The sequence below is a fragment of the Chiloscyllium plagiosum genome, unplaced genomic scaffold (genome assembly GCF_037043375.1).
Source record: "Chiloscyllium plagiosum isolate Xiang-an unplaced genomic scaffold, Cpla_swu_hap1 HiC_scaffold_2, whole genome shotgun sequence".
Classification (NCBI taxonomy): domain Eukaryota; kingdom Metazoa; phylum Chordata; class Chondrichthyes; order Orectolobiformes; family Hemiscylliidae; genus Chiloscyllium; species Chiloscyllium plagiosum.
The window spans coordinates 129,544,612-129,564,082 of record NW_028270140.1 but is presented as its reverse complement, the minus strand read 5'-3'; the positions used below and the strand labels follow the sequence as shown (position 1 = coordinate 129,564,082).

Sequence of the window (19,471 nt, the reverse complement as noted above, 5' to 3'; positions counted from 1 at the left end):
GCACGTGGCTCAGTGGTTAGCACTGCTGCCTCACAGTGCCAGGGACCCAGGTTCGATTTCAGCCTTGGGCAACTGTCTGTGGGGAGTTTGCACATTCTGCGTGGGTTTCCTCCGGGTGCTCTGGTTTCCTCCCACAGTCCAAAGATGTGCAGGTCAGGTGAATTAGCCATTCTAAATTGCCCAGAGTGTTAGATGCATTAGTCAGAGGGAAATGGGTCTGGGTGGGTTACTCGTCAGAGGGTTGGTGTGGACTTGTTGGGCCTGTTTCCACACTGTAGGGAATCTGATCAAACTAGCCTACTGTGTTCAAAAGTTAACAATAAACTGTGAAAAAAGGAACTGACAGGGCAAATAAGTGTGTACGCAACTACAAAATTCTATCAAATAAATTCAGCAAAAGCTTTAAAATGCTTACTTTAAAACAGCACTGATGGCCGATTTGCAAATTTAAGTTGTGAGTATTTGGGAACTGCCAGCTGAGTATGTTAGTATGTTGAGAAATGAATCAAGCTAAATTATTTAAAATCATAATGTTCCTAAAAAATTTAACAGATCCTTTCCATATCAAAAAGGACAATATCAAAATTATCAGAAAAACTTCAGCCTTGTCACAGAAGATTTCAAATTCAGTTTTGGATTGTCAATAAAGGAGCTCCAATTCATGTTCAAGCTTAACAGGGCAAGATTCTTAGAACAGTTCACTGGCAGAAACAGAGTTGAGTACCTGCAAGTCAAGATTTAAATGGCACTATTCTGAAAGGAACCTATGGCAGTGTGGCCAGGGTAGTTGGTAGTAGGCCTCATTACAATGACAATCGAAGTCTTGGCATTTATTTTGGAAACCAATGAGGCAAACTCAGCATTGGGTGGGACTGACAACTCATTAGTGACACAGCAATGATGCTTAATCTTCAAAGTAGACTGAAATTCAGTACAAAAATGATGCGATATGAAAAATCAGCACAATAAGTCAAAAATCTATAGAGTCAAAATAAATTATTTGAGAAAACTCAATAACAGTGTTAGAATTTTTAATCACCAAGTTTATCACCAAGTCCCATTATCAGGCTGTGTTGCATTAAATATTGCTTTATTTTTGGAACACCAAATGGTCATGAGGGTAAGATGACAGAATCAAAGAACAAGCATGCTATGATAAACATATGACTGGACACAAGACTTGCCTGAAAAAAGCCTTACTCACGATCATTAACTTCTTACCATAGTATTCATCATCATCTTGACTGTCTGGATTCTTAAATATGCAGGAGAGGTTTGGTGAAGGTTCTGGATGTTTCTGACTTGGCAATTTGGCTCTACTGTTTTGAGCCGGACTGTGTCTTTTATTTGTATCACTTATTCCATCTCTTCTAGATTTCACACTTTTAGAAGCCTAAAATAAAAAGAAAAACCAAATAAATTTCTGGTCTTGTCCATAGCATGAGAATTAATTATCAGATTTGAATTGTCACAATGTAGTAGATTTATTTTTTATTTTGAATGCCCCACACACTGATTTTTGTCTTTTGTATCATTCTAGGTTCTCCCCTTAACAAGATAATATCACATCATTTGGCGTGATGATATTAGCAAGTAGCAACATCATCTCAGGTAAAGAATATGAAGCAACTTAATCTAGCTTTTAAAAGAAAACCTCATTCATTCAGTGGATGTGGGCTTCACTGGCTAAACACTCATTGTCATCCCTAATTGCCAAAGTGATGATGATGAACTGCCTTCTTCAATCGCAGTAAGCGATCTAGCACATTTGCATTCATAATACCGTTAGGGAGAGTTTTAGGATTTTAATTCAACACCAGCGAAGAAACAGTGATGTTGTTCTAAGTCAAGATGGTGAGCTGCTTGGTAAGGAATTTGCAGGCAAAGATGTTTCCAGGCATCTGCTGCCTTTATTGTTCTAGATGGTAGTAATCATGGGTTTGAGAGGTGTTGTCTAAACAGCTTTGGTGAATTTCTGCAGTGTATCTTGTAGATGGTACACACTGATACATCGATGATAAACAGAGATTTTATGGTTCTGTTGATGTGTCATGGATGGTAATAAGCTTGAGGGTTGTTGGAGTTGCACTCAGCCAGGCAAATGGGGAGTATTCCATCACAGTGCTGACTTGTGCCTTGTAGATGGTAGACAGGCTTTTGTCAAGGGGCCAAGGTTAAATTTTGCCTTGTTAGAGATGGTCATTGCCTGACACTTGTGTGGCATAAATAATACTTGCTTCTTGACTGGATTTCACCCAGATTATATGGCATTTAGATACAGATTGCTCAGCATTTGAGGTATCACAAGTGGTGCTGAACTTTAGTTTGTTGATTATTGCATATGACCACTTCTGACCTTAAAATGGAAGAAAGATCATTGATTAAATAGCTGAAGATGGCTGGCCTGAGGACTGCTCTAAATAACCCCTGCAGTGATGCATAGAGCTGAGGTGACTGACCTCCAACAAGCTCAACTACTTTCCTTTGTGATAGGTACAACTTCATCCAACAGAGAATATTTCACCCGATTCTTAGCAACTTCAGGTTTGCTAGGGTTCCTTAATGGCACACTTGGTCAAATGTTGCCTTGACATCAGGGGCAGTCGCTCTCATCATCTCTGATGTTTGGCTTTTTGTCCATTTTTACAATCATCAGTATCTTTTTGGAAGAGGTGGTGCTATTGTCAATATTTTCAGGATGTTAAAATTTAAAAACTCACTAAAATCGCTTTTCCCCCCAATACATGTAGACAAGTTTTACACAAAAGAGGCTTGCATATAACAGGTTTGTACTTACACTATGATACTTGAGCTCACAGACTTGCCTATTTCTCCTTCATATATTTGAATGTTTCATTCCATGCATAGATCTTTCCAATTATTTTAAAAATCGTTTAGCCTTAAACTTATCTGTACATCAGATTGACTTTCAAGCTTATTTTGAACCCCTGATATTTAACTAAATTTTAGTGACTCCATATCAGAATCAATCATGAATAACCAGCAGCAGCAATGAAGCAATATATAAAATAGATCAATATATAAAACCCATTAATCACACTTAAATTCCAGTTAATTGCTGTTAAAATGGAAATAATTAAACTTGATAAGACTATAAGCTGTAGAAACAGAAGCAGGCGATTCGACCCATCAAGTCAGCTCCACCATTCAATGAGATCATTGCTGATCTGATTATTCTCAACTCCACTTTCCTGCCTTTTCCTTTACTGAATAAAATCTGTCCGTCTATCTCAGCCTCAGATACATTTAATAACACAGCCCTAGAGTCCTCTGTGGTAAAGAATTCCAGATTCACTACCATTTCAGAAAAAAAAATTCTCTTCATTTCTGTCTAAAGGGAGATTATGCCCTCTGGTCCTAGATTCTCCCACCAGGGGAAACAACCTTTCTGTATCTGTTCAGTCAAGTAGCCAAAAGAATTTTATATTTCAATCAGATCACCTCTGATTCTTCTAAGTGCCAATGAGTACAGGCCCAAACTTCATAGAATCCCTACAATGTGGAAGCAGACCACTTGCTCCATCAAGTCCACACCAACTCTCCGAAGAGCATCTCACCCAGACCCACTCCCCTACCCTACCCTACCCTACCCTATTCCTGTAGCCCTGAGTTTCCCATGGCTAATCCACCTTGCCTGCACATCCCTGAATACGATGGGTAATTTAGCATGGCAAGTCCATCTGACCAACACATCTTTGGATTGTGGGAGGAAAGCAGAGCATTCAGATGAAACCCACGCAGACATAGGGAGCTTGTACAAATTGCACACAATCGCCTGTTGGTAGAATCAAACCCTGGTCCCTGGCAATGTGAAGTCTCAACCTCTCCTCCTTACCTGATATCAACCTCGTGAACCTTTAGACTGCCTCCAATGCTAGTACAGTTTTCCTTAAATAAGTGACCCAAAATTCTTTGCTGTATTCCAGCTGTGGTCTCACAAGTTTGTTATATCGTTTTAGCCAGACCTCCCCACTGTTGTATTCTATTCCAATTTAAATAAAGGCAATTTCATTTGCCTTCCCTATTATCTCCTGAACTTGTATGATTTTTTTGTGATTTACATACAGGGACTTCTAAATCCTTCTGTGATGAAGTTTTCTGCAGTCGTCTTCCATTTAAAATAATATTCAGCTGCTCTATTCTTGTTGCTAAAGTGCATAACCTCATATTTCTCCACATTACATGATACGCTATTTTAGCATTGCTCTAAGTAATATCAAGAAATGAAACAGAGATCTGTGTCAACACATTGTCGTACATCAGTGCAAGGTATCTATTCAAGAATGAGGTAAAGAGAAAACAGGGATCCAGGCCAGTTGGCATATAATTTATCAGTCATAATGAGCAGGTATCTATCTATAAGGAAGTTTTTACAATGTATTTGGAAAAGCACACCATGATTAGGACACATCAAAAAGGTTTTACACAAAGGAAATTAGCTTGATAAATTTATAACGTTTTAAAGATTCAAGTAGTAGAATAAATATAGGGGAACAAGTAAATGTGGTTCATTTGGATTTCCAAAAGATGATAATGTTCCACACAAAACTTTATTTATTTAATAAAACAAAGGCTGTTGCGTTTGGGCAACGCATTAGATTGGACAGAGGATTGGTTAATGAGCAAGAAAGTAGGAACAAATGGAGTATTCTCAAATTGATGGACTGTGACTGGTTGAGTTTTGCAATGATCAGCTCTAGGGCTTCAATTATTTACAATCCAATCTATTGATTTAGGCAAAAATACAGCAATATATCCAAGTCTGCAGTTGATATAAAGCTAGGCAGGAAAGCAAGCCATGAGGAGAAAATAAACAGGCAAGGTGAGTGGGGCAACAAGATGACAAATGGTATTCACATGGGGAAATGAGAAGTCATTCAAATTTGTTGAAGTAGAGAAGAGCAGAATATATTTTAAAAGATGTGAAACTTGAATGTTGATGTCCAGAGATTTGGGTGTGCTCATTAAAGGAACACAGCATGCACATGCAGCAAATAGGAAAGCAAATGCTATTTGGCCTTTATTGTTAACAGATTGGAGTACAAGAATAAAATCTTCCTTCAACTGTACAGGGTTTTGTTGAGACCACACCTGGAAAATTTAGTACAATTTTTGTCTCCATTTTTAAGGATGGATCAACTTACATGGGAAGCACTATAGATTGGTCCCAGGATTGCAGAGTTGTTCTAATGATGAGAAACTGACTAAAAAAGTGTCTATAATCACCAAATAGAGGTCATGTGACAATGACAGCATCCCTTCCTGAATTAGAAATTCTGGCTTCAAATCCCACATCAGGACTTTGCATTGTAGTCAAAAAGATTGGATATCAATTTGGAAATCCTCCCAAGAGATACCAATGACAAGCAGCAAGATTGGGAGATTCCTGGTCCTGCCATACTATGGAAAGAGATTAGAGTTTCTACAGTTCCATGACACAGAATGCATGTGAACCAACATTCTGCCACAGAAATCTGGACTCCAAGATTGGGAGGATAGGGGCTTTGATGAATAGATCAATTGTCTTGGCTGGGGTGGGAGGGGGATGCTAAAGTAGATCAGATTGGAGCCAAGGACACAAGGTTTGATCCAATTTCAGTTGGTTTTATTTCCTGCTCACCCAACCAATCCAGGAGATTCATGAGTTTAGAAAGGTGAGAGATGCTCTGATTCAAGACCAATCAGAGGCTTGACAACTGAACAGTTCTTTCCCTTAAGCAGGGAATCTAGAATTCAAGGATAGTGCCTCAGACTGATTATTTCAAACTGACACAAGGAGAAATTTCTTCAATCATAATAGTTGCAAATCTTTGAAATTCTATACTACAGAGGATTGTGAGGATATGTGAATATACAGAGGAACCTCGATTATACGAATGACGTGTGCAGGGAGTGTTTTGTTTGGATCATCAAATGCTGGATAACACAGTTTAGCCAAGCATCGAGACCTTGCAATCTTGTTGGGATAAGAGGTTCCTCTGTATTCAGATTATCGTTCTTTCAAAATGAAGGGATACAAGGAGCAGGTGAGTAAACGGAGTTTTTTAAAACTCAAGATCGGCATCAATCACAGCGAGAGGCAGACAGGCTTTCTTCTGCTCCTATTGTGAATGTTCATATCAAAGGCATGACAGTATCACAATAAAGTAAACAGCTCCATGTCTGAAGTACCTTCAGTCTTGTGTTTTGGTGTACCAGTAAATTAGATCCTTTTAAGGTAGAAGCAGTTTTACTTTTTCTCATTATTTCTTTCCTCAGGTGTGCTGCATCAAGTTAAAATCTGTAAATGAAATATTGGACACAGCAAAAATGAGATAAGTGGGGTTATTCTGTAGTAACTTTGATGCAGCTTTTCTTAAAACAGTGCTTGTAATAAAAGACATGATCTCATTGAATATTACAGCAAATGCAGTGGGCTGAATGGTCTACTTCTACTCCCATGGGCCCTCTTAAAGCCAAGATGAGCTGTCCATTCTCACTCTGGTTCAGCTGCTCAGTTTCCAACATTCATTGAGTCCTGCTCACTCCTCCTCTCTCTTGTTTCTTCCACCTGTTTTTCCTCAGTCTCCCTCCCTCACTACATCTTGTTTTTTTTTCCTCTCTTTCTCATTCACTCATTTTACTTCAGTCTCTCCCTCTCTCTCGTATTTCCCTCTTGTTCTATCACTCTCCCACCTGTTCTTCATTAAAAATCGCACAACACCAGGTTATAGTCCAATTGGAAGCACTAGCTTTCGGAGCACCTGATGACGGAACAGCGCTCCGAAAATTAGTGCTTACAGTTATAGACAATAGGTGCAGGAGTAGGCCATTCAGCCCTTCGAGCCTGCACCGCCATTCAATATAATCATGACTGATCATTCCTAATCAGTATCCTGTTCCTGCCTTATCTCCATAACCCTTGATTCCACTATCCTTGAGAGCTCTATCCAACTCTTTCTTAAATGAATCCAGAGAGTGGGCCTCCACTGCACTCTGGGGCAGAGCATTCCACACAGCCACCACTCTCTGGGTGAAGAGGTTTCTCCTGAGCTCTGTCCTAAATGGTCTACCCCATATTTTTAAGCTGTGTCCTCTGGTTCGGCACTCACCCATCAGTGGAAATATGTTTCCTACTGCCAGAGTGTCCAATCCTTTCATAATCTTATACGTCTCAATCAGATCCCCTCTCAGTCTTCGAAACTCAAGGGTATACAAGCATAGTCGCTTCAGTCTTTCAGTGTAAGGTAATCCTGCCATTCCAGGAATTGACCTCGTGAATCTACGCTGCACTCCCTCAATAGCCAGAATGTCTTTTCTCAAATTTGGAGACCAGAACTGCACACAGTACTCCAGGTGTGGTCTCACCAAGGCCCTGTACAGCTGCAGAAGCACCTCTTTGCTTCTATACTCAATTCCTCTTGTTATGAAGGCCAGCATGCTATTAGCCTTCTTCACTACCTGCTGTACCTGCATGCTTGCCTTCATTGACTGGTGTACAAGAACACCCAGATCTCTCTGTACTGCCCCTTTACATAAATTGATTCCATTGAGGTAGTAGTCCGCCTTCCCGTTCTTGCCACCAAAGTGGATAACCATACATTTATCCACATTAAACTGCATCTGCCATGCATCTGCCCACTCACTTAACTTGTCCAGGTCACCCTGTAATCTCCTAACATCCTCATCACATTTCACCCTGCCACCCAGCTTTGTATCATCAGCAAATTTTCTAATGTTATAAACCTGTTGGACTATAACCTGGTATTGTGATTTTTAACTTTGTACATTGCAGTCCAACACCAGCATCTCTAAATCATGAACACCTGGATGTCTGTCACATTTGTTCTCTTACTCACTCCCGTTTTCTCCCTCTCTCAACTCTTGCATGTTTCTCTCTGCCGTCACCTGTTTCTACTTATTTTATCTCACTATCACGTATTCCCTCTCTCACTTACTTTCCTTCCTCTCTCTGTCTCTCTCTCTCTCTCACACACACTCGCTCAACTTCCTCACACCCAGTCACAGAATAGAAACTAAACCATACGACCTGTCTGCATTTGGCCCATAATTGAAATTACTCCACAGAGGCTGGTATCCTGTCACAAAGTCACCCCATATTTACATGTGCCTGGTACTGGACACTGTCCCATCTCCATCAGAGACAGCTCTCAGAATGAACAGGACCCCTGACACTCCTGTTTATAATCAGTCAGCCAGGGTTCCCTAATATGACCAGGTTAACAACTCAAATTACTACTTGTCTTCCTCCCTTGCACTCTCTCTCACTCGCTCCTCTCCCAACCTCCCTCGCCCCAGGGCCCTACACGTGCCGCTCCCTCTCTCGGTCCTTTACCTAACCCCTCTCTGTCCTTTACCCCACCACTTCCCCCCCCTCCCCCACCCTCCCAAACTTTCCCCCCACCCCCACCACCCCAAACTCCCCCCCACCCCCCCAAACTTCCCCCCCACCCCTACCCCCACCCCTCCAAACTTCCCACCCCCCCAAACTTCCCCCCACCCCCACAAACCTTGCCCCCACCCCCACCCCTCCAAACCTTACGCCCACCCCCACCTCCCCCAAACTTCCCCCCACCCCCACCCCTCCAAACCTTACCCCCACCCCCACGCCCCCAAACCTTCCCCCCACCCCACCCCCCCAAACTTTCCCCCCACCCCCACCCCCCCAAACCTTACCCCCACCCCTCCAAACCTTCCCCCCACCCCCTCAAACCTTCCCCCCCACCCCCACACCTTCCCCCCACCCCAAACATCCCCCCACCCCAAACATCCCGCCACCCCCAAACCCCAAAACCTTCCCCCCACACCAAACTTCCCCCCTCCACCCCACCCCCAAACCTTTCCCCCATCCCCACCCCCCCAAACATTCCCCCCTCCTCCACCCCCCCAAACCTTCCCCCCTCCTCCACCCACCCCCACACTTTCCCCCCCTCCTCCACCCACCCCCCCAAACTTCCCCCCCCTCCACCCCCCCCGCAAACTTTCCCCCCTCCTCCACCCCCCCCCAAACTTTCCCCCCTCCTCCACCCACCCCCCCAAACTTTCCCCCCCTCCACCACCCCGCAAACTTTCCCCCCTCCTCCACCCCCCCCCAAACTTTCCCCCCTCCTCCACCCCCCCCCAAACTTTCCCTCCTCCACCCCCCTCCAAACTTTCCCCCCTCCTCCACCCCCCTCCAAACTTTCCCCCCTCCTCTCCCCCCTCCAAACTTTCCCCCCTCCTCTCCCCCCCAAACTTTCCCCCCTCCTCTCCCCCCCAAACTTTCCCCCCTCCTCTCCCCCCCAAACTTTCCCCCCTCCTCTCCACCCCAAACTTTCCCCCCTCCTCTCCACCCCCCCCAAACTTTCCCCCCTCCTCCACACCCCCCCAAACTTTCCCCCCTCCTCCACACCCCCCCAAACTTTCCCCCCTCCTCCACACCCCCCCACTTTCCCCCCTCCTCCACACCCCCCCAAACTTCCCCCCTCCTCCACACCCCCCCAAACTTCCCCCCTCCTCCACACCCCCCCAAACTTCCCCCCTCCTCCACACCCCCCCAAACTTCCCCCCTCCTCCACACCCCCCCAAACTTCCCCCCTCCTCCACACCCCCCCAAACTTCCCCCCTCCTCCACCCCCCCCCAAACTTCCCCCCTCCTCCACCCCCCCCCAAACTTCCCCCCTCCTCCACACCCCCCCAAACTTCCCCCCCTCCTCCACACCCCCCCAAACTTCCCCCCCTCCTCCACACCCCCCCAAACTTCCCCCCCTCCTCCACACCCCCCCAAACTTCCCCCCCCCACCCCCACCCCCTCAAACTTCCCCCCCACCGCCACCCCCCCAAACTCCCCCCCACCCCCCCCCAAACTTTTCCCCCCAAACTCCCCCCCCACCCCCCCCCCCAAACTTTTCCCCCCACCCCCCCAAACTTTTCCCCCACCCCTACCCCCCCCAAACTTCCCCCCTCCTCCACACACCCCCAAACTTCCCCCCTCCTCCACACCCCCCCAAACTTCCCCCCTCCTCCACACCCCCCCAAACGTCCCCCCTCCTCCACACACCCCCAAACTTCCCCCCTCCTCCACACACCCCCAAACTTTCCCCCCTCCTCCACACCCCCCCAAACCTTCCCGCCCTCCTCCACACCCCCCCCAAACCTTCCCCCCTCCTCCACACCCCCCCAAACTTTCCCCCCTCCTCCACCCCCCCAAACTTTCCCCCCTCCTCCACCCCCCCCAAACTTTCCCCCCTCCTCCACCCCCCCAAACCTTCCCCCCTCCTCCACACCCCCCCAAACCTTCCCCCCTCCTCCACACCCCCCCAAACTTTCCCCCCTCCTCCACACCCCCCCAAACCTTCCCCCCTCCTCCCCACCCCCCAAACTTCCCCCTCTACCCCCCAAACTCCCCACCCCACCCCACCCCCACCTCCCAAACTTTCCCCACCACCCCCCCAAACTCCCCACCCCACCCCCACCTCCCAAACTTTCCCCACCACCCCCCCAAACATCCCACCCCACCCCACCCCCCCAGACTTTACCCCCTCCCTCACCCACACCAAACGTTTCCCCCAGACTTTCCCCCCTCCCCCACCCACCCCAAACCTCCCCCCCACCCCCCCAAACTTTTCCCCCTCCCCCACCCACCCCAAACTTTCCCACCTCCCCCACCCACCCCAAACTTTCCCCCTCCCTTTCCCCCTCCCCCTTTTCCCCCTCCCCCTTTTCCCCCTCCCGCCTTTCCCCCTCCCCCTTTTCCCCCTCCCGCCTTTCCCCCTCCCCTTTCACCCCTTCCACCCCCTCCCCCTTTCCCCCCACTCCCCCTCTCCCTTTCCCCCCTCCACCTCCCCTACCCCCTTTCCCCCCTCCCCCTCTCCCTTCCCCCTTTCCCCCCACTCCCCCTCTCCCTTTCCCCCCTCCACCTCCCCTACCCCCTTTCCCCCCCTCCCCCTCTCCCTTCCCCCTTTCCCCCTCCCCCTCTCCCTTTCCCCCCTCCACCTCCCCCTCTCCCTTTCCCCCCTCCCCCTCTCCCTTTCCCCCCTCCCCCTCTCCCTTTCCCCCCTCCACCTCCCCTACCCCCTTTCCCCCCTCCCCCTCTCCCTTTTCCCCACCTCCCCTCCCCCTTTCCCCCCGTCCCTTTTCCCCACCTCCCCCTCCCCCTTTCCCCCTTTCCCCCACCTCCCCCTCCCCCTTTTTCCAACCTCCACCTCCCCCTCACCCCCACTCCCCCTCCCCCTTCCCTCCCTTTTCCCCCTCTCTCCCCTACCCTTTCTCCCCCACCCCCCTCCCCTCCCCCTTTTCTCCCCCCCCTTCCCCCTCCCTCCCCTCCCCCTCTCCCTTCCCCCCTCCCCCTTTTCTCCCCCTCCCCTCTCCCCTCTCCCTTCCCCCTCCCCCCCTTTTCTCCCCCTCCCCCTTTTCTCCCCCTCCCCCCCTTTTCTCCCCCTCCCCTTTTTCCCTCCCTCCCCCTCTTCTCCCCCTCCCCTTTTTCCCTCCCTCCCCCTCCCCTTTACCCTCCCTCCCCCTTCCCCCCCACCCCTCCCACTTTCCCCTCCCTCCCTCCCCTCCCCCCATTTCCCCTCCCCCCATTTCCCCTCCCTCCCCCTTTCCTCTCCCTCCCCCTTTCCCCTCCCTCCCCCTTCCCCCCTCCCCTCCTCCTTTCCCCTCCCTCCCCCTTTCCCCTCCCCCCCGCCCATCCCCTCCCCCTTCCCCCCCCTCTCCCCTTCCCCCTCCCCTCCCCCTCTCTCCCCTTCCCCCTCCCCTCCTCTCCCCTCCCCCTCCCCTCCTCTCCCCTCCCCCTCCCCCCCTCCCCTCCCCCTCTCCCCTTCCTCCCCCCCTCCTCCCCCTCTCCCCTCCCCTGCCCCCTCTCCCCTCCCCTCCCCTCCCCCTCTCTCCCCTTCCTCCTCCCCTCCTCCCCCCCTCCTCTCCCCTCCCCCTCTCCCCTCCCCTCCCCTGCCCCCTCTCCCCTCCCTCCTCTCCCCTCCCCCTCTCCTCTCCCCTCCCCTGCCCCCTCTCCCCTCCCCCTCCCCCTCCCCCCTCTCCCGTCCCCTCCCCCTCCCCCCCTCTCCCCTCCCCCCCTCTCCCCTCCCCCCTCTCCCCTCCCCCACTCTCCCCTCCCTCCCCCTCCCTCCCCCCTCCCCTCCCCCACTCTCCTGTCCCTCCCCTCCCCCCCTCTCCCCTCCCCCACTCTCCCCTCCCTCCCCCTCCCCTCCCCCCCTCTCCCTCCCCCCCTCTCCCTCCCCTCCCCCACTCTCCCTCCCCTCCCCCACTCTCCCCTCCCCTCCCTCCCCTCTCCCCTCCCCTCCCTCCCCTCTCCCACTCTCCCCTCCCCTCCCTCCCCTCCCCCACTCTCCCCCTCCCCTCCCCCACTCTCCCCCTCCCCTCCCTCACTCTCCCCTCCCTCACTCTCCCCTCCCTCACTCTCCCCTCCCTCACTCTCCCCTCCCTCCCCCTCTCTCCCCTCCCTCCCCCTCTCTCCCCTCCCTCCCCCTCTCTCCCCTCCCCCCTCCACTCCCCCTCTCTCCCCTCCCTCCACTCCCCCTCTCTCCCCTCCCTCCCCCTCCCCTCCCCCACCCTCCCCTCCCTCACCCTCCCCTCCCCCACTCTCCCCTACCTCCCCCACTCTCCCCTCCCTCCCCCTTCCCTCCCCCACTCTCCCCTTCCTCCCCTCCCCCACTCTCCCCTCCCTCCCCCTCTCTCCCCTCCCTCCCCTCCCCCCTCCACTCCCCCTCTCTCCCCTCTCTCCCCTCCCTCCCCTCCCCCCACTCCCCCTCTCTCCCCTCACTCCCCCTCCCCTCCCCCACCCTCCCCTCCCTCACCCTCCCCTCATCCACTCTCCCCTACCTCCCCCCCTCCCCCACTCTCCCCTCCCTCCCTTCCCCCACTCTCCCCTACCTCCCCCTCTCCCCTCCCCCCCTCTCCTCTCCACCCCCCCTCTTCCCTCCCCCCTCCCCTCCCCTCCCCCACTCTCCCCTCCCTCCCCTCCCCCACTCTCCCCTCCCTCCCCTCCCCCACTCTCCCCTCCCTCCCCCTCCCCCACTCTCCCCTCCCTCCCCCTCCCCCACTCTCCCCTCCCTCCCCCTCCCCCCTCCCTCTCCCTCCCCCACTCTCCCCTCCCTCCCCCTCCCCTCCCTCCCCCTCCCCTCCCTCCCCCTCCCCCCTCCCCCTCCCCCACTCTCCCCTCCCTCCCCCTCCCCCTCCCCCACTCTCCCCTCCCCTCCCTCCCCCTCCCCCACTCTCCCCTCCCTCCCCATCCCCTCCCTCCCCTCCCCCACTCTCCCCTCCCCTCCCCCACTCTCCCCTCCCTCCCCCTCCCCTCCCCCCCTCCCCTCCCCCTCCCCCACTCTCCCCTCCCCTCCCTCCCCCTCCCCCACTCTCCCCTCCCTCCCCTCCCCCACTCTCCCCTCCTCTCCCCCACTCTCCCCTCCCTCCCCCTCCCCCTCCCCTCCCCCCTCTCCCCTCCCCTCCCCTACCCCACCCCCTCTCACCTTCCCCCTCCTCATCCCCTCCCCCTCCCCTCCACTCCCCACCTCCACTCCCCTCCCCTCTCCCCACCCTCCCTCACCCTCCCCCTCCCACTCCCCCTCCCCTCCTCCTTTTCCCCTCTCCCCCTCCCCTCCCCCTTTTCCCCTCTCCCCCTCCCCTCCTCCTTTTCCCCTCCCAACCTCCTTTCCCCTCCCCCTCCCCTGCCCCCCTCCTTTTCCCCTCCCCCTCCCCCCTCCTTTTCCCCTCCCCCTCCCCTCCCCCCCCTCCTCCCCCTCCCCTCCTCCTTTTCCCCTCCCCCTCCCCTACTCCTTTTCCCCTCCCCCTCCCTTCCCCTCCCCTCCTCCTTTTCCTCCCCCTCCTCCCCCCCCTCCTCCTCCCCATCCTCCCCTCCCCTCCTCCTCCCCTCCCCTCCTCCTCCCCTCCCTCCCCCTCCCCCCCTCCTCCCCCCCTTCTCCCCCCTCCCCTTCCCCCTTCCCCTCACACTCCCCTCCCACTCCCCTCCCTTCTCCTTCCCCCTCCCCCTCCCCCACTCTCCCCTCCCTCCCCATCCCCTCCCTCCCCTCCCCCACTCTCCCCTCCTCTCCCCCACTCTCCCCTCCCTCCCCCCTCCCCCCCTCTCCCCTCCACCCTCCCCTTCCCCCTCCCCTCCCCCCTCTCCCCTCCCCTCTCACCTTCCCCCTCCTCATCTCCTCCCCCTCCTCATCCCCTCCCCCTCCCCTCCACTCCCCACCTCCACTCCCCTCCCCCTCTCCCTCCTCCCCTCCCCTCTCCCCACCCTCCCTCACCCTCCCCCTCCCCTCCCACTCCCCCTCCCCTCCTCCTTTTCCCCTCTCCCCCTCCCCTCCCCCTTTTCCCCTCTCCCCCTCCCCTCCTCCTTTTCCCCTCCCAACCTCCTTTCCCCTCCCCCTCCCCCCCTCCTTTCCCCTCCCCCCCCTCATTTTCCCCTCCCCCCCTTTTCCCCCCTCCCCTCCTCCCCCTCCCCTACTCCTTTTCCCCTCCCCCTCCCCTCCTCCTTTTCCTCCCCCTCCTCCCCTCCCCTCCTCCTCCCCCTCCTCCCCTCCCCTCCTCTCCCTCCCCTCCTCCCCCCCTTCTGCCCCCTCCCCTCCCCCCTTCCCCTCCCACTCCCCTCCCTTCTCCTTACCCCCCTTCCCACTCCCCCCCCTCCCCCCCTTCCCCGCTCCCCCTCCCTTCCCCGCTCCCCTCCCCTCCCCGCTCCCCCTCCCCTCCCCCCCTCCCCGCTCCCCCTCCCCGCTCCCCCACCCCTCCCCGCTCCCCCTCCCCTCCCCCCCCGCTCCCCCACCCCTCCCCGCTCCCCCTCCCCTCCCCCCCCTCCCCCCCTCCCCTCCCCCCTCCCCTCCCCCCTCCCCTCCCCCCTCCCCCCTCCTCCTTTTCCCCTCCCCCCTCCTCCTTTTCCCCTCCCCCCCTCCTCCTTTTCCCCTCCCCCCCTCCTCCTTTTCCCCTCCCCCCCTCCTCCTTTTCCCCTCCCCCCCCTCCTCCTTTTCCCCTCCCCCCCCCTCCTCCTTTTCCCCTGCCCCCTCCTCCTCCTTTTCCCCTCCCCCCTTTTCCCCTTCCCCCTCCTCCTTTTCCCCTCCCCCCCTTTTCCCCTTCCCCCCCCCTCCCCCCCTTTTCCCCTCCCCCTCCCCCCCTTTTCCCCTTCCCCCCCCTTTTCCCCTCCCCTCCCCCCCTTTTCCCCTCCCCCCCCTTTTCCCCTCCCCCCCTCTTCCCCTCCCCCTCCTCCCCCCTTTTCCCCTCCCCTCCCCCCTTTTCCCCTCCCCCTCCCCCCCTTTTCCCCTCCCCCCCACCTTTTCCCCTCCCCCTCCCCACCTTTTCCCCTCCCCTCCCCCCACCTTTTCCCTCCCCCTCCCCCCCTTTTCCCCTCCCCCTCCCCCCTTTTCCCCTCTTCCCCTCCCCCTCCCCCTTTTCCCCTCCCCCCCTTTTCCCCTCCCCCCCTTTTCCCCTCCCCCTCCCCCCTTTTCCCCTCTTCCCCTCCCCCCCACCTTTTCCCCTCCCCCCCACCTTTTCCCCTCCCCCTCCCCACCTTTTCCCCTCCCCTCCCCCCCTTTTCCCCTCCCCCCCTTTCCCCTCCCCCTCCCCCCCCTTTTCCCCTCCCCCTCCCCCCCCTCCCCCCCTTTTCCCCTCGCCCCCCTTTTCCCCTCCCCCCGCTTTTCCCCTCCCCCCCTTTTCCCCTCCCCCTCCCCCCCTTTCCCCCTCCCCCCCTTTTCCCCTGCCTCCCTTTTCCCCTCACCCCTTTTCCCCTCACCCCCTTCCCCCCCCTTTCCCCTCCCCCTCTCCCCCCCTTTTCCCCTCCCCCCCCTTTTCCCCTCCCCCTCTCCCCCCCTTTTCCCCTCCCCCTCTCCCCCCCTTTTCCCCTCCCCCTCTCCCCCCTTTTCCCCTCCCCCTCTCCCCCCCCTTTTCCCCTCCCCCTCTCCGCCCCCCTTTCCCCCCCCTTTTCCCCTCCCCCTCTCCCCCCCTTTTCCCCTCCCCCTCTCCCCCCTTTTCCCCTCACCCCCTTCCCCCCCCTTTCCCCTCCCCCTCTCCCCCCCTTTTCCCCTCCCCCCCTTTTCCCCTCCCCCTCTCCCCCCCTTTTCCCCTCCCCCTCTCCCCCCCCTTTCCCCTCCCCCTCTCCCCCCTTTTCCCCTCCCCCTCTCCCCCCCCTTTTCCCCTCCCCCTCTCCCCCCCCTTTTCCCCTCCCCCTCTCCCCCCCCTTTTCCCCTCCCCCTCTCCCTCTCCCCCCCCTTTTCCCCTCCCCCTCTCCCCCCCCTTTTCCCCTCCCCCTCTCCCCCCCCTTTTCCCCTCCCCCTCTCCCCCCCCTTTTCCCCTCCCCCTCTCCCCCCCCTTTTCCCCTCCCCCTCTCCCCCCCATTTTCCCCTCCCCCTTTCCCCCCCCTTTTCCCCTCCCCCTCTCCCCCCCTTTTCCCCTCCCCCTCTCCCCCCTTTTCCCCTCACCCCCTTCCCCCCCCTTTCCCCTCCCCCTCTCCCCCCCTTTTCCCCTCCCCCCCTTTTCCCCTCCCCCTCTCCCCCCCTTTTCCCCTCCCCCTCTCCCCCCCCTTTCCCCTCCCCCTCTCCCCCCTTTTCCCCTCCCCCTCTCCCCCCCCTTTTCCCCTCCCCCTCTCCCCCCCCTTTTCCCCTCCCCCTCTCCCCCCCCTTTTCCCCTCCCCCTCTCCCTCTCCCCCCCCTTTTCCCCTCCCCCTCTCCCCCCCCTTTTCCCCTCCCCCTCTCCCCCCCCTTTTCCCCTCCCCCTCTCCCCCCCCTTTTCCCCTCCCCCTCTCCCCCCCCTTTTCCCCTCCCCCTCTCCCCCCCCTTTTCCCCTCCCCCTCTCCCCCCCATTTTCCCCTCCCCCTCTCCCCCCCCTTTTCCCCTCCCCCTCTCCCCCCCCTTTTCCCCTCCCCCTCTCCCCCCCCTTTCCCCTCCCCCTCTCCCCCCCCTTTCCCCTCCCCCTCTCCCCCCCCTTTTCCCCTCCCCCTCTCCCCCCCTTTTCCCCTCCCCCTCTCCCCCCCTTTTCCCCTCCCCCTCTCCCCCCCTTTTCCCCCCCCCTTTTCCCCTCCCCCTCTTCCCCCCCCCTTTTCCCCTCCCCCTCTTCCCCCCCTTTTCCCCTCCCCCTCTCCCCCCCTTTCCCCCCCCCCTTTTCCCCTCCCCCTCTTCCCCCCCCTTTTCCCCTCCCCCTCTCTCCCCCCCTTTTCCCCTCCCCCTCTCCCCCCCTTTTCCCCCTCCCCCCCCCTCTCCCCTCCCCCCCTCCCCTCCCCTCCCCTCCCCATCCTCCCCCCTTCCCCCCCCCTCTCCCCTCCCCCCCCCTTCCCTCCCCCTCCCCCTTCCCCTCCCCTCCCCCTTTCTCCCCTCCCCCTCTCCCCCCTTTTCCCCTCCCCTCCCTTTCCCCTCCCCCTCTCCCCCCTTTTCCCCTCCCCCTCTCCCCCTCCCCCTTTTTCCCTCCCTTCCCCTTTTCCCCTCCCCTCTTCCCTCCCCTCCCCCCCTTTTCCCTCCCCCCTCCCCCTTTTCCCCTCCCCCTTTTCCCCTCCCCCTTTCCCCCTCCCCCTCCCCCTTTCCCCTCCCCTTCCCTCCCCCCTTTTCCCCTCCCCCCCCCTTTTCCCCCTCCCCCTCCCCCTTTTCCCCTCCCCCTCCCCTTTCCCTCCCCTCCCCCTTTTACCCTCCCCCTTTTCCCTCCCCTCCCTCCCCCTCCCCCTCCCCCTTTTACCCTCCCCCTTTTACCCTCCCCCTCCCCCTTTTACCCTCCCCCTTTTCCCCTCCCCCTCCCCCTCCCCCTTTTACCCTCCCCCTTTTCCCCTCCCCCTCCCCCTTTTCCCCTCCCCCTTTTTCCCCTCCCCTCCCCCTTTTCCCCTCCCCCTCCCCCTTTTCCCCTCCCCCTTTTCCCCTCCCCCTCCCCCTCCCCCTTTTCCCCTCCCCCTCCCCCTCCCCCTTTTCCCCTCCCCCTTTTCCCCTCCCCCTCCCCCTTTTCCCCTCCCCCTTTTCCCCTCCCCCTCCCCCTCCCCCTTTTCCCCTCCCCCTCCCCCTCCCCCTTTTCCCCTCCCCCTTTTCCCCCCCTCCCCCTCCCCCTCCCCCTTTTCCCCTCCCCCTCCCCCTCCCCCTTTTCCCCTCCCCCTTTCCCCTCCCCCTCCCCCTTTTCCCCTCCCCCTTTTCCCCTCCCCCTCCCCCTTTTCCCCTCCCCCTCCCCCTTTTCCCCCTCCCCCTTTTCCCCTCCCCCTCCCCCTTTTCCCCTCCCCCTCCCCCTTTTCCCTCCCCTTTTCCCCTCCCCCTCCCCCTCCCCCTTTTCCCCTCCCCCTCCCCCTCCCCCTCCCCCTTTTCCCCTCCCCTCCCCCTCCCCCTCCCCCTCCCCCTTTTCCCCTCCCCCTCCCCCTCCCCCTCCCCTTTTCCCCTCCCCCTCCCCCTCCCCCTTTTCCCCTCCCCCTCCCCTCCCCCTCCCCCTTTTCCCCTCCCCCTCCCCCTTTTCCCCTCCCCCTCTTCCCTCCCCCTCCCCCTTTTCCCCTCCCCCTCCCCTCCCCCTTTTCCCCTCCCCCTCCCCTCCCCCTTTTCCCCTCCCCCTCCCCCTCCCCCTTTTCCCCTCCCCTCCCCCTTTTCCCCTCCCCCTCCCCCTCCCCCTCCCCCTTTTCCCCTCCCCCTCCCCCTCCCCCTTTTCCCCTCCCCCTCCTCCCCCTCCTCCCCCTTTTCCCCATCCCCCTTTTCCCCTCCCCCTTTTCCCCTCCCCCTCCCCCTTTTCCCCTCCCCCTCCCCCTTTTCCCCTCCCCCTTTTCCCCTCCCCCTCCCCCTTTTCCCCTCCCCCTCCCCCTTTTCCCCTCCCCCTCCCCCTCCCCCTCCCCATTTTCCCCTCCCCTCCCCCTTTTCCCCTCCCCCTCCCCCTCCCCCTTCCCCTTCCTTTTTCCCCTCCTCCTTTTCCCCTCCCCCTCCCCCTTTTCCCCTCCCACATTCCCCCCTTCCCTGTTGCTCTGTAACCTGGGCTTGTGTGATGTTGTCCTCTCTCTCCGGTGCCTTTCCCGCGCTCTCATTAAAACCAAACGGCCTTGCGTTCGGACTGAACCACTCGGAGGGGCGGGGGTGGGTGGGTGGCGGTGGTCAGTAAACAACAGAAAGGAGACGGCTGCCAGGGTGAAACAAAATCTAAAGCATCACAGAGGAATACAATATTTTAATTCAGAAAATGTAGATGCTATTCAACAGACATCTTCAAAGAGTTTTGCAATGAATTTGAATTGGTTTTGCGATTCTCCTCCTCCGCTTTCATTTCGTAGCGGCGCTGAATGCGAGTCTGCACACGCGCAGCCGCCTGATGTTGGGTTTCTGGCGCCCCCCTGTGCCTGGGAGGAGTCGGTACTCCATCTCCTGAGAGAGGTCACAGTCAAGTCTGTCTCAGTGCACTGCTGGGGAGGAGCCAGTGTTCCACTGGGGTGGACAAAGTTAAAAATCACACAATTGAAGGCAAGGATGGCCCAAGGCATGGTATATTGGCGCCACTAAGCAGACTTTATGATAACAGATGAATGGAC

The 19,471-nt window shown here is 57.2% G+C and overlaps 1 protein-coding gene across 1 annotated transcript in view; it reads right to left on the bottom strand.

The window, feature by feature from the left end:
* Nucleotides 1–19,198, bottom strand: part of cenpu (centromere protein U) — a 55,599-nt gene extending 36,401 nt beyond the window's left edge. Inside the window, exons 1-3 of the mRNA XM_043705755.2 lie at nucleotides 18,921–19,198; nucleotides 6,193–6,301; nucleotides 1,222–1,393 (exon numbers count right to left, since the gene is read on the bottom strand). Of these exons, the coding sequence (XP_043561690.2) occupies nucleotides 1,222–1,393; nucleotides 6,193–6,264 (244 nt within the window). The 5' untranslated portion in view covers nucleotides 6,265–6,301; nucleotides 18,921–19,198. The remainder of the gene's footprint in view (nucleotides 1–1,221; nucleotides 1,394–6,192; nucleotides 6,302–18,920) is intronic.
* Between the last annotated feature and the right edge of the window lie 273 nt (nucleotides 19,199–19,471).